The 19,018-nt window shown below is 49.7% G+C and overlaps 1 protein-coding gene across 1 annotated transcript in view; it reads right to left on the minus strand.

Moving 5' to 3' along the window:
• Positions 1–16,854, minus strand: part of LOC135227219 (protein Shroom2-like) — a 141,062-nt gene extending 124,208 nt beyond the window's left edge. The window contains exons 1-3 of the mRNA XM_064278771.1: positions 16,766–16,854; positions 12,589–13,305; positions 12,065–12,326 (exon numbers count right to left, since the gene is read on the minus strand). Coding sequence (XP_064134841.1) covers positions 12,065–12,326; positions 12,589–13,305; positions 16,766–16,854 — 1,068 coding nt within the window. The remainder of the gene's footprint in view (positions 1–12,064; positions 12,327–12,588; positions 13,306–16,765) is intronic.
• Positions 16,855–19,018: the final 2,164 nt, after the last annotated feature.

The following is a 19,018-nucleotide window of genomic DNA, read 5'->3' on the forward strand; positions in this document are numbered from 1 at the left end:
CTGTGCAAAGGCATAACCCGCAAAGAACGGGAATTCCAGAACACTTAATTGTGCTCACGTGGAACCTATACATAGACCAAGAGGCAGTTGTTTAAATAGAACAAGGGGATACTGCATAAAGTCAGGAAAGGTATGCATCAAGATTGTATTCTTTCACTGTACTTATTCAATCTGTACGCTGAGCAAACGATCCAAAAAGCTGGGCTATATGAAGGAGAATGCGGCATCAGGACTGGAGGAAGACTCATTAACAACCTGCGTTATGCAGATGACACAACCTTGCTTGCTGAAAGTGAACAGGACTTGAAGCACTTACTGATGAAGATCGAAGACCATAGCCTTCAGTATGGATTACACCTCAACATAAAGAAAACAAAAATCCTCACAATCAGACCAATAAGTAACATCACGATAAACGGAGAAAAAGGTGAAGATGCCAAGGATTTGATTTTACTTGGACCCACAATCAACACCCGGGGAAGCAGCAGTGAAGAAATCAAACCACGCATTGCATTGGGTAAAGCTTCTGCAAAAGGACTCTTTAAAGTGTTAAAAAGCAAAGATGTCACTTTGAGGACTAAGGTGCTCCTGACCCAAACCACAGTATTTTCAGTCACCTCATCCGCATGTGAAAGCTAGACAACGAACACCGAAGACCGAAGATCAATTGATGCCTTCGAATTATGGTGCTGGTGAAGAGCACTGAATATACCGTGGACTGCCCCAAGTGGATGGCTTCAACACACAGAAGTTTATTCTCTCGGTCTTATAGGCTAGAAGGCCAAAGTCAGAGCACCAGCTCCAAGGCAAGGCTTTCTTTCTCAGTCAACTCTGGAGGAAGGTCCTTGTCATCAATCTTCCCCTGGGCTAGGAGCTTCTCTGCACAGGGACCCCAAGTCCAAAGGACATGCTCTGCTCCTGGCACTACCTTCTTGGTGATATGAGGTCCCCATGTCTCTCTGCTTGCTTTTCTCTTTTATATCTCAGAAGAGACTGACTTAAGTTATAACCTAATCTTTTACATAGAGCCCTGCCTCATCAACGTAACTACTGCTAATCCCACCTCATCAACATCATAGAGGTAGGATATACAACACATAGGAAAATCAGATCAGACGACAAACCAGCGGACAATCACACAATGCTGGGAACCATGCACTAGCCTAGTTGACACAGATTTTGGGGGGACATGATTCAGTCTATGACATCCATATCACAGAAGTCCCCAGAAAGAGAAGAGAAAACAGATGGGGTCAGGGGGCGGTTATCAACAGAATAATTCAAGGAAATTCCCAGAAAGGAAGGACATGAGTTTGCAGACTGAAAGGACCTTAAGAATGACACACAAAAAGAGTCCTCACACCAAGACACACCACTTGGGAAAACTGATAACAAATAGAATAGCCCAGAAGCTTTCTTGAGAATAAGAACAGATTTCATACAGAGGATCAAGACACAGAATGGCCTAACATCTCAACAGCAAGACTGAACACCAGCAGAAAATGGAAGCCCGTCTTCAAAGTGCGGAAGGAAAATGGTTTCCAACCAAGGCTCCTACATCTGCCAAATAATTGATTCACTGTTCAGGTAAAATAACGACATTTTTAGACAGAGATGTCTCACCACGTGTTGGAATGGATTAAGAAAAGGTTTTTCACATTTGGGAATGTACAAGACAGGCCCTATATCAAAGAATCGTCCGACTCCAAATGTCACTACTGCCGAGGCTGAAATCCCCTCTTCTAACCAAAATCAGAATGTAATTATACTGAGAGTATAGGGACCCAAGATATATGCCTGGGTAGCTGGGGGGACCACCCCGTGCCTGTCAGTCTGTCGTACCGTGATGGCTGGCCTGTTGCTGTGATGCTGGAAGCTAGGCCACCAGGATTTTAAATACCAGCAGGATCACCCGTGGTGAACAGGTTTCGGCAGAGTTTGCAGACTAAAACAGACTAGGAAGAAAGGCCTGGCAATCTAATCCCAAAAATCAACCAGTGGAAACCCTGTGGATCACAACAGAACGCTGCCCAATACAGGGCTGCAAGATGAGTCCCCTGGTGGGAAGGCACTCAAAACACACAGTGGCCACAACAATAGACTCAAGCCTACCGGCAACTGTGAAGACAGTGCAGGATCGGGCCACATTTTCTTCTATCGTACATAGGGTCCCCATGAGTTGGAGGCCACTCAATGGCTACTAGTTGAGGGGAGGAGGGTGGGGGGGTATGTGGTGAGGAAAGCTAAACCCTCCTATTTCTACAGTGGGAAGTCCATGTCGTTGTTGTGTGCCGTCAAGTCAATTCCAACTCAATAGCAACCCTAGGTGACAGAGTAGAACTGTCCCATAGGGTTTTCCTTGGCTGTAATCATTATGGGAGCAGATCACCAGGTGTTTCTCCCGGGTAGACACTCACCGGGTTCAAACCACCTACGTTTCGGTTAGCAGGCCAGCAGAAAGCAGCCAAGCGCTTAACCATTGCACCGCAGGGCTCCTTGGGAAGTCCATCGGTCTCCGTAAACCGTACAAACCAGAGTAGCAGTGATACACACTACAAAACCATCATTTCGCAGTGTGGAAGCAAACACCAGAAGAAATCAGCTAAAAAAGTTTCAATGGCTACGGGGAGAAACACAGGAGAGAGCAGCTGGTATGATAACAAACACTGGCCAAGGATGTGACTGTTTAAACTGGGCCAGAATTCCTTTGATAAAAATAAAAACAAAATCTTAAAAAGATACACTAACACTCTGTCTCTTTTCCTTTCACCAAGAAGTAAAACGAAGCCTTGAGAGTTCAGACCATCTACCCTGCCTACACTCTTGCTGACCTTCAAAAACAGGCTTTGATCTGAAAGTCTTAGAGTCACCTTTGGCCAGGAGAAAGATAAGCCCAAACTTCCCACCGGATCCGGAGCACTGTTTTTCTTCCTTCTCCCGTCTAACAGAGGCAGCTGTCATCCTGTGCAACTCAATGCCTCGGGGCTTAGGAGCAGTCAGGTCCTCCTTGTCCAGAAAAAACAGGACCTTTGCTTTGCAAGTCAGAACTTCTGAGCTCTCTGAAGTTCAATCAAAGCAGGTTAGTCCATTTTTTTTTAAATAATACACTATTATTCTTCTAACTATGAAAAAAAGAAACTGAACCCATAGCTATCGAATAGATCCCAACTCACGACAGCCCCACGTGCTTCAGAGTCGAACTGTACTCCACAGGGTTTTCTTAGCTATAAAATTAGGGAAGCAAATCCCAGTCTTTCTTCTGCAGCACTACTGGGTGAATTCAAACCACCAACCTTTAGGTTAGTTGTTGTGTGCTGTCATGTCGATTCCAATTCAAAGTGACCCTGTATGACAGTAGAACTGCCCCGATAGGGTTTTCTAGACTGTAATCTTTATGGGAGCAGATTGCCAGGTCTTTCTCCCTCGGGCCACTGTTGGATTTGTACTGTCAATCTTTCTCAGTTAGGAACTGAGCCCTTAACCATTGATGCTCCAGGGCTCCTCCTTCAGGTTAGTAGTCAAGAGCAAACTACTAACCAGGGACCTTCTAACTAAGGTTAAGTTCCCCCAAAGAGAAGGCTTAAAACACTCACACTGGGAAGCAGTGCCGGGTCCATCCACCTGGGCGATGCAAATATGTGATCAACCAAGGTCACAGAAGACAGTCCTTCCAGAATATACCCTCCCTGTGTTGAAAGGTGGGTGACGCTGGCCATGTTCTATAACGGCCCACAGAGCAGCAGCACACAATCGACCCACAACTCTTTGCAGACCCTTTATCTGGGTGAAAGTTTTCAGCCTGTGTTTGCTGGAGGAGCTGTGGCTTGCAAAACCTGAAGATTTTCTCCTCAAAGCGGCGCGCCACTCCTGACTACAGGGCCTCAAAGAAGCAAAACCGGAATTAAAAAATCTATTCAGCCTGTCTACCCTCAACCAACTCCTAGGATGTTTACACCGTGGCCCAAGATGCAACAAAAGCTCCGTGACGCCTGGGGGGTTCTTGCCAGCGCCCCAGGGTTTCTCTCCTGCCCCCAGGAACTTGGTCACAAGACCTGAAATTATTTGCATTCTGACACAAAACAACTTTGGCAACAGGACAACTCCAAAATGCTTTCTGAAGAGAAAGATCAGCCCTTCCCAAGCAAGGAAGCCCGGCTCTTCACGCAGGAAATAGAAAAGTGAGTTAAGATATCCAGGCTCACTAGGACACGGTGAAAACTCTGGTTTTGTATGCGTCTTTCACTACCACACTACTCTACACTTGGTTCCTGAGCAAACTAGGTTCCTTTACGAAAAGGTGAATGTTACGACATGTTAAAAAATGCTCATAAGTGAACCACAAAGGATGAATTCATGGCACAGAGTGCAATGCGTAAGCTGAAGTTTACAGCTGGTAATAACCGTAGAAGCCTCTCCATCTACAGGTGTGAGTCAAGGGATATTCATGTCCAAGAGAGGAAGAATCTTCCACACATCGGACCTCGGAGCTTCCAGCCTCCAAACCCTGGAAGACGGCTTACGGTCTTGGGCTAGCTGCCCACCCCCGCACCCAGCACACCTCTGGAGGAACAGGGACAGAACCGGCAGACTGGTGAACGCTCATGCACGGTCTGGGCCCGAGTAATGAAGACACATTCCAAAGCCAGCTGGCAGGACAGGTCTACCACCGAAAGGGTCTTTCAGCACAGGAAAGAAGACGCGCTTCTTTCTGCCACACTATTAATTCTTAAATACAAATGAGACCTCAGGATTACACTCGTCCTGACAACTCGAGAAAATGCTGCAAACAGTGACTCAGATGTCACAATGCTGAGGAATCGCTGCACCAGAGTGGAAACCACAGCACCTGGGCTTTAAGAGCTCGGCTGCTGACCAAAGGGTCGGCAGTTCGAATCCACCAGCCGCTCCTTGGAAACCCCATGGGGCAGTTCTACTCCATCAGATATGATTGCTAAGAGTTGGAATCCACTCAACGGCAACAGGTTTTTTGGTTTTTTGGGGGGATGGGGGGGTTGCCAAGGCAGCAGAGTCTCAAGCCCTCACTCATCCACCATTTCTATCAGATAACCTGAAACGGGAGCATATTTCCCGACTGCAGTCACGGACGCCAAATTAAATTTGAACACAAAAATCATCCAAAATCCAATCCATCAATTCCTCATCCGCTGCGTTGGTTGTTCAGTGGTAGAATTCTCACCTCCCAATTGCATGACTCGGTTCGATTCCTGGCCAGTGCGCCTCACACGCAGCTGCCACCCATCTGTCAGTAGAGGATTGTGTGTTGCTAGGATGCGGAACAGGTTTCCACAGAACTTCCAGATTAAGACTAGGAGGAAAGGCCTGGTGATCTACTTCTAAAAAATCAGCCAGTGAAAACCCTAATGGATCACAATGGTCCAATCCACAACCAATCATGGGGACAGCCCAGGAGCAGGCAGTTTTTCGTTCCACTGGGCGTGGAGTCGCCATGAGATGAGGGCCAACTGGACAGCAGCAAACAACTGAATTCGACAGACCCCTATTTTTCCTTTATTCATATTTGGTAAAGAATTTGGCTCTTAGGACAAATATAAGGGCATAAGGTGCAACACCTTGTCCTTACCTGAGAGGTGGCTCTGACTTCGTCCCCCTTCTCTCCCCGCCCCGAGTCACCAGGTCTCTGATGAAGGTTACTCATCATGGCCTCAGAAAATGGGAACCCTTTTCAAACCATTTGGGGTGGTATACTGGGTATTCAGCACCTCTCATCCCCACCCATCACCAAGCCCTGCCTTGGACCTGAACCTTCAGCTCTCATGGAGCCTGGCCAATAGTTTATAAAGGACATCTGCCACCTGGCTGTGTACTCCCCAAAAACGTGCCCCCACTTTCTCCCATCCCACCTTCTGCATCCAGAGTAGAAAGGAAGTAAGGCCCTGGGTAGCACAGTTTGCAATAGGCTGGTAACCCAGAGGGTGACCACCTAGGACCACCACAGAAGAAGCAGGCTTAGCGATCTGCTCCTGCAAAGATTACAGCCAAGAAAACCCTGCGAGGCAGTTGTGCTCTTAACACATGGGGTCTCCTAAGTCACACATCAACCACAGAGTAAAAAGGAGGTTCTCATAGCCAGTGAACTGTTTCAATGGTCTGGGGCCCCCTGAGAAGAAAGTCTGTTTGGGGGCCTGTCTATACACTGCCCCAATCCAGGGCTGGGGGGCTCCAATCATCCCAAGCCACATCTTTTCCACCCCCTCCAAGATGGCTCCGTTCCCAAAAGGCACCCTGAAAATCAACGGAGTCACAAAGGAGACTCCCCTGGCACCAGGCCAGCCCAAAATTAACTGAGGCATTCATGTCTTACAGAGCTTCTGGCTGAAGCTCTGGCATTCTCAGAGACAGAACTCCCGCACTGTGAAAAGGAGGGGCTGGGGGCTTAGGCCTCCCCCTCAGCAGACATTCCTCAGGCTGCAGGGGGCGGCTGACACCCAGCTGGCGCGCAGAGTGCTCCCTAATGAATCCCAAAGACCTTCCCTTCTTGGAATGCAAGCCCCTCCGCTGACACTTTAGAAGTGGCCCTCTCCCCCCTCCGCCCCTTGAAGTTTTACTGTTTGCTGCTTGGATGGAAAGAACATGGAAGAATAAATGGCTGCACCACGGTGACTTACACAGGCTGAGATACCCTGCATCCAAGTGCAGCGTCGGCAACATTCACAGGTCAGGATCTTCATCACCTCTTAGGACCTGGACAGTATTCCTGGCTCCCTCTCCATCCAAAAAACCAGTAGCTGTCCAGTCAACCCTGACTCACGGCGACCCCATGTGTATCAGAGTAGAACTGCACTCCGTAGGGTTTTCCAAGGCACCTATGGGTGGGTTCAAACCACCAACCGTTTGGCTAGCAGCCTAGCACTTAACCATCTGTGCCACCCAAAGGAGCTAGCTAAGACCAAGGTGGGGGGGGGGCGGGCAGTGGTAAACAGCAAGTTAAATGGCAAGTAACAGGAAGGGTACAGGGGACTGAACCTGACTCCTGATGCGGAGTCCCTGCTTCTCCCCAGTGCCATCTGCTTGTGGCCAGGATCACTTGCAGTACTGTATTTAATAGCTTTGTCATATCCAGTATTAAATAACACTGTCAGGTCCAATAGATAAGGCTTCCCACCTCTGCAGTACGGACTTCGGGGCCAATCACTCTTTGTGGCAAGGGCTGTCCGGTGCACTGTACAATGCTGAGTACCAGTCTATACAACCTCTACCCACTAGAAACCAGTAGCAACCAGCCCCCGCAGGTTATGACAACCGACAAGGCCTCCAGATATTGCCAAACGTCGCCTGCGAGTCAGAGGGCAAAGCTGCCCATGGTTGAGAACCACGTCCCATCTTTGCTTTACTGAGTAAGCGAAAGGATACAATTCTGATGCAACCTGCGCCTGACCCAAAACCAAAACCAAACCTGTTGCCATCGAGTCAATTCTGACTCACAGCGACCTTACAGGACAGAGCAGAACTGCCCCACAGGGTTTTCAAGGAGCAGCTGGTGAATTGGAACTGCCGACCTTTTGGTTAGTAGCCAATCTCTTAACCACTCCACCACCAGGGTCTGTGCCTGACCCAAGCCATGGTGTTTTCAATCGCCTCATACGCATGCAAAAGCTGAACAATGAATAAGTAAGACCTGAGACAAACTGACGCCTTTGAATTGTGGTGTTGGCGAAGAACGGCCTGCCAGAAAAAGGAACAAATCAGTCTTGGGAGAAACACAGCCAAAACGCTCTTTAGAAGCGAGGACAGCGAGACTTCATTTTGCTTACTTTGGACACGTTATCAGAAGGGATCAGTCCCTGGAGAAGGACATCATGCCTGGTATAGTAGAGGGTCAGCAAAAAAGAACACCCTCAAGACATGGACTGACACAGTGGCTGCAACAACGGGTTCAAGGATAGCAACAAACACAGCGCAGGACCAGGCAGTGTTTTTTTATTCTATGGACAAAAGGTCGCTATGAGTTGAACCCACATGACAGCACCTAACAACAGCATGTTTGCTTTAACGGGTTTATTAGCTTTTTAAGCCTGTGCTTAAGTCTTCGCAGACACAGGCCTGTAGGGTGGCGTATATGGAGGCACCTAGCAGGGCCAAAGTTTGTGTAAAGGGCTGTTTTCTTCCTCTGAGCCCAGTCACCGCAGCGTTGGCCCTGATAATAGGCTTTATTTACATAGTAAAACTCAAACAAATACTTGCTTCATCTGCATTTTTGTAGCTGGAAAATGGAAACAGAAGCAAGGGCTCCTAAGTCCTGTGTTTTCTGTTTCCCAGAGGGCGATGGATAAGGACTGGCTTTCCTCTGGGCATGGTCTGACCAAGCGTCCGTGGAAGAGGAAGTAACAGGACCCTAAGTCCACTGTAGAGTGGCGTTCTCGGAATTTGAGGTGCCGGTGGGAAGCCCACCAAAGACTTCAAATGACAGAGTGTACAAGATTCTTTGCTCTATAGCGTATCTACATTGATTTGTAGCAGGAAATTTCCACCATGACTAGAGAAAAAACATACGAATTCCTCTTTCTGGAACCTGGGTGGTGCAAACGGTGAATGCATTTGGCTGCTAACCAAAAGGCTGGAGGTTCAAGTCTACCCAGAGGCACCTAGGAAGAAAGGCCTGGCGATCTACGTCCAAAAGGTCACGGTCATGAAAACCTTATGGAGTAGAGTTCTATTCTGCAACACACGGGGTCACCATGAGTCAGAGCCGACTCACCTGCAGCTGGTACCGGGAGGCTCTGCCGCTTCACCTATAAATCAAGCCTGACTCAGGTGACCCTGTGTTTGCCAGAAGGTTTTCCGTGGCTGATTTTTCGAAAGTCCATCACTAGGCCTTTCTTCCAAGGCGCCTCCAAGTGGACTCAAACCTCCAGCCTTTTGCTTAGCAGCCTGGCACGTTCACTGTTTGTACCACCGAGGGACCCCACTTCACCTATAAAATGGGCTGATACGACGTGTCCATCTGAAAACAAGCGATTGAACCAGACTTGCTCTTGACATCTCTTCTGGATAAACTTCCAAGAGGCTTTCAAATGACATCCTCATTAGCACAGAAGTCTCAGTGATCTCTGATATCACATCAAGCTACTCCCAAGATTCTGAAAAGTACAAAGTGGACTGGATAACATGCCAGGGCTTTATATGTAACTATTTAATTACAAGGTTTTTTTTTTTCTTTTAATACAAAAAAAAAAAAACTATTAACAGGAATGATTATTGAACAAGCCTTGACAGGATGTTTCAGTAGTTATTGGGGAAAAGAACAATAATGCCTGGATTCATCACAATTCCGGGAGGGGGCAACAATTTGCCCCCAGTCCTTATCACAGGGAGCCCTGGTAGCACAGTGGTTAAGTGCTTGGCCGCAACCGCAAGGCTGGCGGGTTCAAACCCACCAGCTGCTCCTCAGGAGAAAGACGTGGCAGTCTGCTCTGTAAAGATTACTGCCTTGGAAACCTTTTGGGGCAGTTCTATTCCGTCCTATAGGGTCGCTATGAGTCAGAATCCACTCAACAGCAACGGGTTTGGTTTTTGGGTTTTGGTCTCTGTCATAGCGCTCTCTTTCCTCTCTTTAAGTCACCGTGAGTGGACACTTTTTTCCCTCATCCTTTCCTAATAATGTGAGAGTCAATCCCGCTGTCAGACAGTGGGCACGCATCAGGGCAGGTCTGCAAAATGCTGCCAATACATGGAGAAAGAAAATACCAGACAAAAATCAATCCCGCCAGTAGCCCCATGTGGCTAAAAAGTATGTGTGTATCTATGGGGGGGGGGGCCAGAATTTAGTACAAAAGTCCCAAACTATCCCGGGTCCTCTCCACCTTCTAACCAAAGACACAGTCCAGCCACATAGGGGTATCCATAAACACTAAGAAGCAGCTTACCCAGTGCCAGTCGAGTCCGACTCACGGAGTACAACTGTGCTGCACAGGGTTTTCAATGACTGCCTTTTCAAAGATAGATTGTCAGGCCTTTCTACCAAAGCACCTCTGGGTAGACTTGAACTGCCAGCCTTTGGGTTAGCAGCCGAGCATATTAACTGTGCCACCCAGGGAGTCCAAGCAGCAGCTTAAGGGAGGGACTACGGACATCTCGGACAGATAAGAAGCTTAAGCATTTTGTTATTTTTCTGCAAAATCCTGAAGCACAGTCTGGAAAAGCCAAGCATATACCATGCTACGAGCACCGCCACACAAGCTTTCAAAAAAAACACCTTAACTACTTTGAGAGAGAGGGAACCAAAGGGCAGAATCAAGAACAAATCATCCCATCTGCCCCCAAAAGCCCACGGTGCGTGTCCACCGGGTTTTGCTGCCAACCTCACCTCCTTGCACTTCTATAACGGGGACCTCTCAAAGAGAATAGGAGCTACAAAGAATACGCCTGCAGTTTTAGAACTTGGGGTACCTGTGGAAAGGATTAGGGACACCAGGGCCCTGTTCTCCAGTTCCTGATCAGAGGACTGAGTTGTAGATTATGAAGCGACCTCTGACTTTCTGAGACTGCGTGAGAGCAAAAAGCAAGCTGCCTATCTCAAGGAATGTTTTACAGGTCATTCCATCTGCACGGAGACAAAGGTCTGAGGGACGTGTGTGGAATCATGCCTGCCAACTCTTTTTCAAGACATACGTGAAATGCTAAGATCTGAACAATTTACCTGATATCTTTTTATCTTTAACCATCATAACGCTCCCTGAAACCATTATAAACAAGGCACAAGCTAAGATGCTTCAAAAAACACACAGGAAAGGGCCCTAGGGGCCAGGGGTACATATTTGATGACTGCTCACCATCTTCAAGCAATCTAATTTGATAAACGGTTACACACTAGGAAGTCCCTGGGGGACGCAAACAGTTACACAATTATGGGCTCAACTACTAGCCAAAAGGTAGGTGGTTCGAACGCACCCAGAGCAACTTGGAAGGCAGGCCTGGTGATCTGCTTCCAAAGCATTGAAAACCCAATGGAGGGGTTCTTCTCTGCATACATAGGGTCACCATGAGTTGGGCAGCAACTAGCAGTAATATATGCTCTGGGGTAAATTTATAGTAAAAATTACCACCTCTTTTCTGAGTTCCACATCGATTCACTACGTATGTAAACAAGCCCCTCCAAAAAGTCCCTAGCTTTGTAACTATATAAACACACATGGAGAAAATACAGAAAATCCGGTGTCACAACTGCTCCGTAGACAACAATGCCAGCCACTCATCAAATTCAACTCCCTCGGCGCGGTAAGGAGGCTCTATTTCTTCCAGCTGTGGCCAGACGGGCCAGCAGAGGAAACCAGTAAGTCACCTTCAAACGCTGCCAGTAGCCAAGAATTTTACATTTTGAAGGGAACTTTGTCCCTAGGAATGGCACAGCCCAACCCTTCCCAGAGAAACTGACCAACAGACACGTTTAACTGGAAAAAAACAGGGGCAGTGGTTTGTAGCTTATTTGTTTTTATAGGTTTGTGCAGTTCGCCTGTTAAATTTCAAAGTTTCAGGATGACTTTCTGTTTGGAAACAAGAGAATTCAAAGCTATAAAGCAAACCCCACGCCACACCCCCCCCAAAAAACCAACCACATTCCTAATGAGAGACACTGGAGCTTTCCCTCTTATTAATGGCCCCGAAACCCCCCTTTTCTAAAGTACATTAACTGGAGCTGGAAGTTTCACAGGTAGGACGGCGCCATGGCTCCGGGCTGGAGCCGAGTCGGTAAATATTGATGTCTCACGGGAATCGGGAAGCCGGCCGGCGGCCACTGCGGGTCTGGGCTTCGCGGTGACCAGGGGGCTGGGGGGCAGGGCCGGGACCCCAGCGAGGGCACCCCGGGCTCGCGGGGATGTCCCTGCCCTGACCTCTAGGCAGGCCGCAGGTACAGGCCGCCCCTGGCACGGCCGGCAGGACTGGGGACCCCGGCAGGCCCCTTCCCGGAGGGGGAGGGACGGGGTCCCGGAACCGGAGCCTTTACCTCGGCGCGGCCGGGGGCGCACGGACAGCACCCTCCGCGCCCCGCAGGTGCCCGCGCCCTCGGCTGCCGCCCCGGCCTTACCTTGGTGATGACGAGCGGTTCGCCGTGCTCGCGGCCGCCCTTCAGGGTGAAGCCCCACGGGGCGCCACCGCTCAGCTGCACCTCCACCAGGCGCCCGCCGTCGGCCTCGGCCAGGCGCTCGGGCCGCGCGCGGGCTTCGGCGCTCTCCATGGCCCGGCCTGGCCCTCCGGGAGCCCCGGCGCCGCGAGCCCGCCTGCGGCCGGCCCAGCCGAGAGGCTCCCGGCCCGCGCGGCCGCCAGCCCCGGGCGAACTTACGGCGTAACTTCAGAGAAGTGCCGGCCGGGCGGGAGGGAGCCGGGGAGGCTGGAGGGAGGCCGGGAGGCGGGCGCGGGGGCGGGGCCGGCGCGGGGCGGGGAGGGGAGGGGGCGCGCGGGGAGGGGAGGGGTGCGCGTGGGGGGGAGGGGAGGGGGCGCGCGGGGAGGGGAGGGGGCGCGCGGGGAGGGGAGGGGGCGCGCGGGGAGGGGAGGGGTGCGCGTAGGGGGAGGGGAGGGGGCGCGCGGGGGAAGGGCGGGGCGAGCGCGGGCCGGGGAGGGGGCGCGCGGGGGGAGGGGCGCGTGCGCGCGGGACTCCAGCCAGACGCCCGAGAGGGAGGGCGCGCCCGGGGGCTCCAGGGCCCGAAGGGAAGGGGGCGGGGCAGGGAGCGCGCGCCCGAGGGCTCCGCTTGTCCGTGGATGCACAGCGCGTGCCCAGGGGCTCTAGGGGACGGAGGGCAGGGGGCGCGCCCGGGGGGTTCCGGGGCCCGGAGGGGAGCAGGGACAGGAAGCGTGCGCCTGGGGACTCGGCCCGTCGGCAGGGACAGGACGCGCTCCCCGGGGCTCCAGGGCCGGAGAAGCGGGGCGGGAAGCGCGCGCCTGGGGTCTCGGCCTGCCGGCTCTTGGCTCGCGCGGCCGCCGCAAGGGATGGCAGGGGCGAAACTCCCTTCCTCCCTCAGTGCGCGGCGCACCCTCGAGGCTCCTGCAGGCGACCCAGACCGGGGGCGGGGGGAGACCTCGGGGCGGGCGGCCAGGGCGAGCAGGTGAGGCGGCGGGTGCCGGAGGTGAGGTGGCGGAAGCGCGGGCTCCATCTTGGAGCGCGTGGCCACCTGGGCGTCCCCGCCGGGCCTCCAGCCTTTGTTCCTGGACCTCGGGTTGCGGAGGGCAGCCAGGCAGGTGGGCCGGCTAGCCGCGCTATCCGGCTTTTCCCGCGCGGCCGCTCCTCGGCCCCTAACCGGGGCAGGGGCGCCCGGCAGGCTGGGCGGTGCTCTGAAAGAGGGTGCCGGAGGGGGAGAACGCTGACCTGTCCCCAGCAGGGACTTCCCGCACCCACAGCTTCCCTTCCTCAGCTCCAGCAGGGAGAGTGACAATACAACTTGTTTCCTCTATGTTTATAGCGCAGAAAGCCCTTCTGGCCAAACCGACCCTCGCTTCAAAGGCGTGTACCTCAGGTCTTAATGTCACACGTCGGCATCCCCCACCAAGGCAAGGTGGCGGTCTTGAGTTCAAGGAAGCTTGTGGGTAGAAAGGTATGCCACCCTTCCTACCTCTTTCCAATTTCCATAAAACAACAGTATAACCTGCAGTGACAGGAGTTTGCTGCTTTGCAAAAGTTTGTTTTGTTTCCGTATTTGTCGCTGGGCTGTGGTGAACACCTGTTTTTTCAGAGCATCTCCTTCCAGGTACTTCAGCAGATGACGATGCTGGAAGAATACCGGACGGAGAGTCCAACCGTGTCCCCGGGTCCTTATCTGGGCACTCACACTGTCAGGCTGGCACAAGGAATCTGAATTCTGATCTCAGTTTCCTCAGTGGTCCAGGGAAGGACCTGGACTCTACAACCTCTAGATTCGGTGACTGCCTCAATGGCTGATACTTCTGTGTTTCATGGAGCCTGGGGGGTAAGACTGCAAACTCCACTCAGCTGGCAGCTACCACCCCATAAATAATGTCCAAGCTGTAGTTTCCAGAATGCCTCTAGTTAAAAGTGTGAGCTATCTTTACTTTTTTTGAAGGGGGACATAGGGAGTGTGCCTCTCAGAATCAGTGGATCAAGCTAACCCACACATTTGATTAAATTGCACACAATATACACAAATGAGTGTATGTAAAATGGGGGAAACCTGAATGATCTGGGTGGATTGTACCAATGTCAATATTCTGGTTGTGGTTTTGCAAGATGTTCCCATTGGGGGAGGTGGGATGAAGAGTACTTGGGACCTCCCTGGGTTATTTCCTGACAACTGCCTGTGAATCCTCTGTAGTAAAATCTTGATCAAAAGGAGGAATATGCAAAAGAGAATTTCAAATTCTCCTGGAATTCAGACTTTCTGAAGCCACTGAGGCTGGATACATCGCTGAAACTGTTGCCCTGCGATAATCTTTAAACCTTAAACCGTAAATATGCCTTCAAGTCTTCTTTAAATCAAGCAGTAGCTTACCTTAAAGAATGTCTTCCTTGAGCATCATGCTGTTTTAAGAACTATCTGTATGGAAGCACATTTGCAACAGCAACTCCAAGTATTAGTTAGAAAACTTGGGGGTACAGTGAGTTTATTTAATTGGGAAGGAACAACTCAGGAAAGGTGGGTGCACAATTAGGAGAGTCTAATCAAGGTCTTGGAAACCCTGGTGGCATAGTGGTTAAGTGCTACAGCTGCTAGCCAAGAGGTAGGCAGTTCAAATCCGCCAGATGCTCCTTGGAAACTCTGTGGGGCAGTTCTACTCCGTCCTATACGGCTGCTATGAGTCGGAATCGACTCAACGGCAGTGGCTTTGGTTTTTTTTTTTTTTTAAATCAAGGTCACTGAATTGTACGTGTAGAAATTCTTGAATTGGGGATGTTCTGCTGTGTATATTCTCAACAACAAAAAAAATTAATCAAGTATAATTAAAAAGTGGATGGAGGTAAGAAACCAAAAGATAATGGACCATATGAATGCGTCTAGTATGGGATTTGGGGTTTTTTTGTTTTTTATCCAGGTTCCTGGGTGGTATAAGTGGTTCCCACTTGACCTAAAGGTTGGTGGTTCAAACCCACGCAGTGTACCACAGAAGAAAGACCTGGCGATCTGCTCCTGTTAAGATTACAGCCGTAAAAACCCTATGGAGCAGTTCTACCTAATACATGAGGTCTCCAGGAGCTGGAATTTTATGGTTGGGGGGGGCGTTTTTTTTGTGCAGTTTTTGGAGTTTGCGAAAGTCTACTTAGGAGCCCTAGTGGTGCAGTGGTGGAGAACTCATCTGCAAACCAGAAGGTTGATGGTTCAAGCTCATTAGCCATTCTCCAGGAGAAAGATGTGTCAGTCTGCTCCATAAATATTTACACTCGGGAGCCCTGGGGAGCGGTTCTCCTCAGCCCTGTAAGATCGCTATGAGTTAGAACTGACTCGATGGCAGTGTTTGGTTTTTGGTCTTGGAAGTCTCCTTGTCCCAAAACAGCCTACCCACCTTTCCACAGACCGGCGTTGGGTGTTGACGTTGATCTCAGCTGAAATTCAGAGTACTAGATTCACAAAAAGGACTCCTGGTGGCACAATGGTTAAGCACTTAGCTGCGAATCTGAAGGTTTGTAGTGTGAACCCATCCGGTGGCTCCACGGGACAGGAGGAAGACCTGGGGATCTGCTCCGTAAAGATCCCAGCCAGGAAAACCTATGAGGCAGTTCTCCTCTGTCACATGGGGTCACTGTGAGTTGGAATCAAGGGCAAACAACAAGAGATTCACTGAGACGGACAGTGATTGCATCCTCTCCGTAAATCCAACATTACTGTGCACGGCCCAAAGCCTTTAATGTCTTCTGTTCATTGTATATTCAGAGTACCCATCTGCCACTTGAAAAGATTATATTTTTCTTTGAAGCCTCCCCATTCATCTCGAATTCAGGTGCAAATCTGCATTCATCGTTAGAAACATTTTGCTGATTTTTTTTTTCAGTCTTCACTTTAGGCTTTCCTTCAAGCTTAGCATCTTTGCATATTCATAAAGCCGTTGAATATTAACATTAATAAATCTGTGAAAGCGACTGTCCCATTGCGGTTGATTCAATTCTGATTCCCAGCAACCCCGTGTTTCAGAGTAGAACTGTGCTTCATAGGGCTTTCAAGGCCGTGACTGTCCGGAGACAGATTGCCTCTGGGTAGCTTCAAACCACCAACTTTAGGTTAGTGGTTAAGTGCTGAGCCAATTTCACCACGGACATTCTTGGGATTAAGTATAGTTGAGCACAGCTACCTGTGCTATCATCCTGCTTAGATTTCTGTATCTCGCACATTATATTATCACCAAAAACCAGTTGCCATCAAGTCTGTTCCCACTCATGGCGACTCACGTGTCTCAGGGTAGAACTGCCCTCTACAGAATTTTCAATGACTGACTCTTCAGAAGCAGATCGCCAGGCCTTCCTTCCAGGATGCCTCTGAGTGGATTCAAACAGCCAACCTTTCGGTTAACGTGAGGGCTTACCCATTTGTACCACCCAAGGACACCTTACACTGTCAAATGTCTTGTGAAAAATACCAACGCCTGTGGCTAAAAGGCATCACTGCAGTTTATCAGCCTGGGACCCCTCTTGAGAGAGTTTAGTATGAACCCGCATGGACCACCGTGGGGACTGCTTTCCCACGGAGAAATCACAGCTCTGCCGGAATTCCTGGGATTAGAAGGACTTCTCATTCACTTTTTGTTCTTTTGGAAAGTGAGTGCCCGTCTGTTCTGGGTGGCTACTTACTCCTCGGCCCCTCGGCTCCATTGCTCGGAGAACACTGAGGTAAGGACACCCCCGGGCCTGCCAAGCAGAGTCCACGTGGGCACCTGCATCTTGAGGCTTAATAGCCGCAGGCGTCTGTCTGTTCTAACTCAGGGTCCGTTTCCTTTGACAGAGAAGAGGTAGCTGATATGAAAGTAACTCTGCTTTCACGTGGTCAACATTAAATGAATTAATGAATAAAAGACAGTCAACTTCCAGGGATTTAATAAAGAGCTGCACCTCTATAAAACGGACTCAAATTATTTTAGTTTTTTTTGTTGTAATAAGAAAAATTTATACTCATCATAAGAAGTGGGTGGAGGAGGGACCTCCAACATTTTACTTAGACGTTTTAAATGAGTGGCTCAGTTAGTAGGGCCAAGGTCTCTGGGAAACATGTTAATTCGATATTTTTAAACAGACAGTATCAGTCTTCCTCTTTGACCCACGGCACACCTGAGTTAAGGCTCCTATCAATTCAGCCTGGCCTAGGGCCTGTCAAGATCAGAGATCATGTGGTGATAGCAGGTAAAGGAAAACTCCCACATAATAGATTTGCCCTTGGTCATCAAGGTCTGTGACCTTCTTCTTGACTTCTGCATGTTACTATCATGAACTTTGGGATTAGTCGCAGGTCTTCCACCTGTGACAGAAGTTGAATGCTCAACAACCCCACCGCTGCCACCACCGCCAGCCCAGCTCTTAAGGATTTTACCCTGGATCTTTTTAATTGGAATACTTCTAGATGCCCAGGGGAGAGACCCCCTGTGGCCACCGTCTCCGTCTATGCCTGACACAATTCTCCTGTTTACGGGTTGCATCTTTGGAGTCTGCATCCTCAGACCCACTACCTTTAGCTGATGAAGACTGCAGCCACGGAGCAAATGTTAAGGATTGAATTTATGTTGTAAGCCCTAACCGTTATACATGTGGCTGTAATTCCATCTGGGAATAAGGATTTCTTTGTTATACCAACGAGGCTGTGTCATTACAGGCTGTGTTTTAAGCCAATCAGTTTTGAGACACAAAAAGACCAGATTAGAAGCAGAAGCGAGCAAGCACAAACAGAGGGGGAGACACACACCACGTGCAGAACGCCAAGGAACTGAAATAAGCTGAAAAGAGACAAGGACCTTCCCCCAAAACGGACAGAGAAGGAGCCTTCCCCGAGAGCCGTGTCCTGAATTTGGACTTCTAGTCTTCCAAACTATGAGAAAGTAAATTTCTGTTAGTTAAAGCCACCCACCTGTGATGTCTCTGTTATAGCAGCAGTAAGAAACTCAGCCACTAAAAACTAGTAACTGTCCTTCGTGGAGTACCTGCTGTGTACCAAGCAAGCACATTGTATGAATGGAGCCAGGTCCTCTGTGCGTACTTGCTTGGTGCACATGTCACCATTATTTGGCAGAGGAAGAAACAGAGGCCCAGATGGGTTAAGTAACTTACAGGGACGACTGAGCCCAGGCCCCCCGGGAAGAACTCACGCTCTTCAGGCCCTCGAACCACTCCCTCCACCAATGTCAGGACTCAGAGGGCAGTGTTCACTGGGAGAGGCTGTCAGCTTGCCTCTGCAAAATATGTAGGACACTGGTCACTTTCACAGCTTCCCTTGGTCTCTAAACACCAAAGAGGGCACAGGTTGAAGCCTGCTAGCTTTTGCTTATAAAACTGGATGATTGGTTAGGTCTGTCCAAGTTCTAATTCCTTTGCCTGTAGGACATGTTCTTTGAAATGTTAGCTGAAAAGGGCCAAGTTCATGTCTGGCAGTTGTCGTTGTTAGGTGTCGTTGAGTCGATTTTGACTCATGATGATCCCATGTGACAGAGTAGAACTATCCCATCGGGTTTTTTAGGTTTTTTTTTAATCTTTAGGGAAGCAGATCGCCAGGTCTTTCCCCCCTTGGAGTCACTGGGTACCAACCTCCAGACTTTCAATTAGCAGCAGAGCCTTCACCATTGTGCCACCAGGGCGCCTGTCTAGCAGCTAGAAGAAACTAAACTGGTCATTAAAAACACAGAGAGAGAAAAAGCCCTTGTGGCACAGTGGTTAAGAGCTACAGCCTACTGTGGCTGCTAACCAAAAGGGTCAGCGGTTTGAGTCGGAATTGACTCGACGGCACTGGGTTTTTATGATATGTATATACAACCTAAATTTTAAAATCAGTAGTGCTTAAAAAGAGGAAGGACTTAGCTGGAGCTACTGTAAAAAGATTTTATAATTTAAAATATAGTTTTA

Source organism: Loxodonta africana, chromosome Y (assembly GCF_030014295.1).
Source record: "Loxodonta africana isolate mLoxAfr1 chromosome Y, mLoxAfr1.hap2, whole genome shotgun sequence".
Classification (NCBI taxonomy): domain Eukaryota; kingdom Metazoa; phylum Chordata; class Mammalia; order Proboscidea; family Elephantidae; genus Loxodonta; species Loxodonta africana.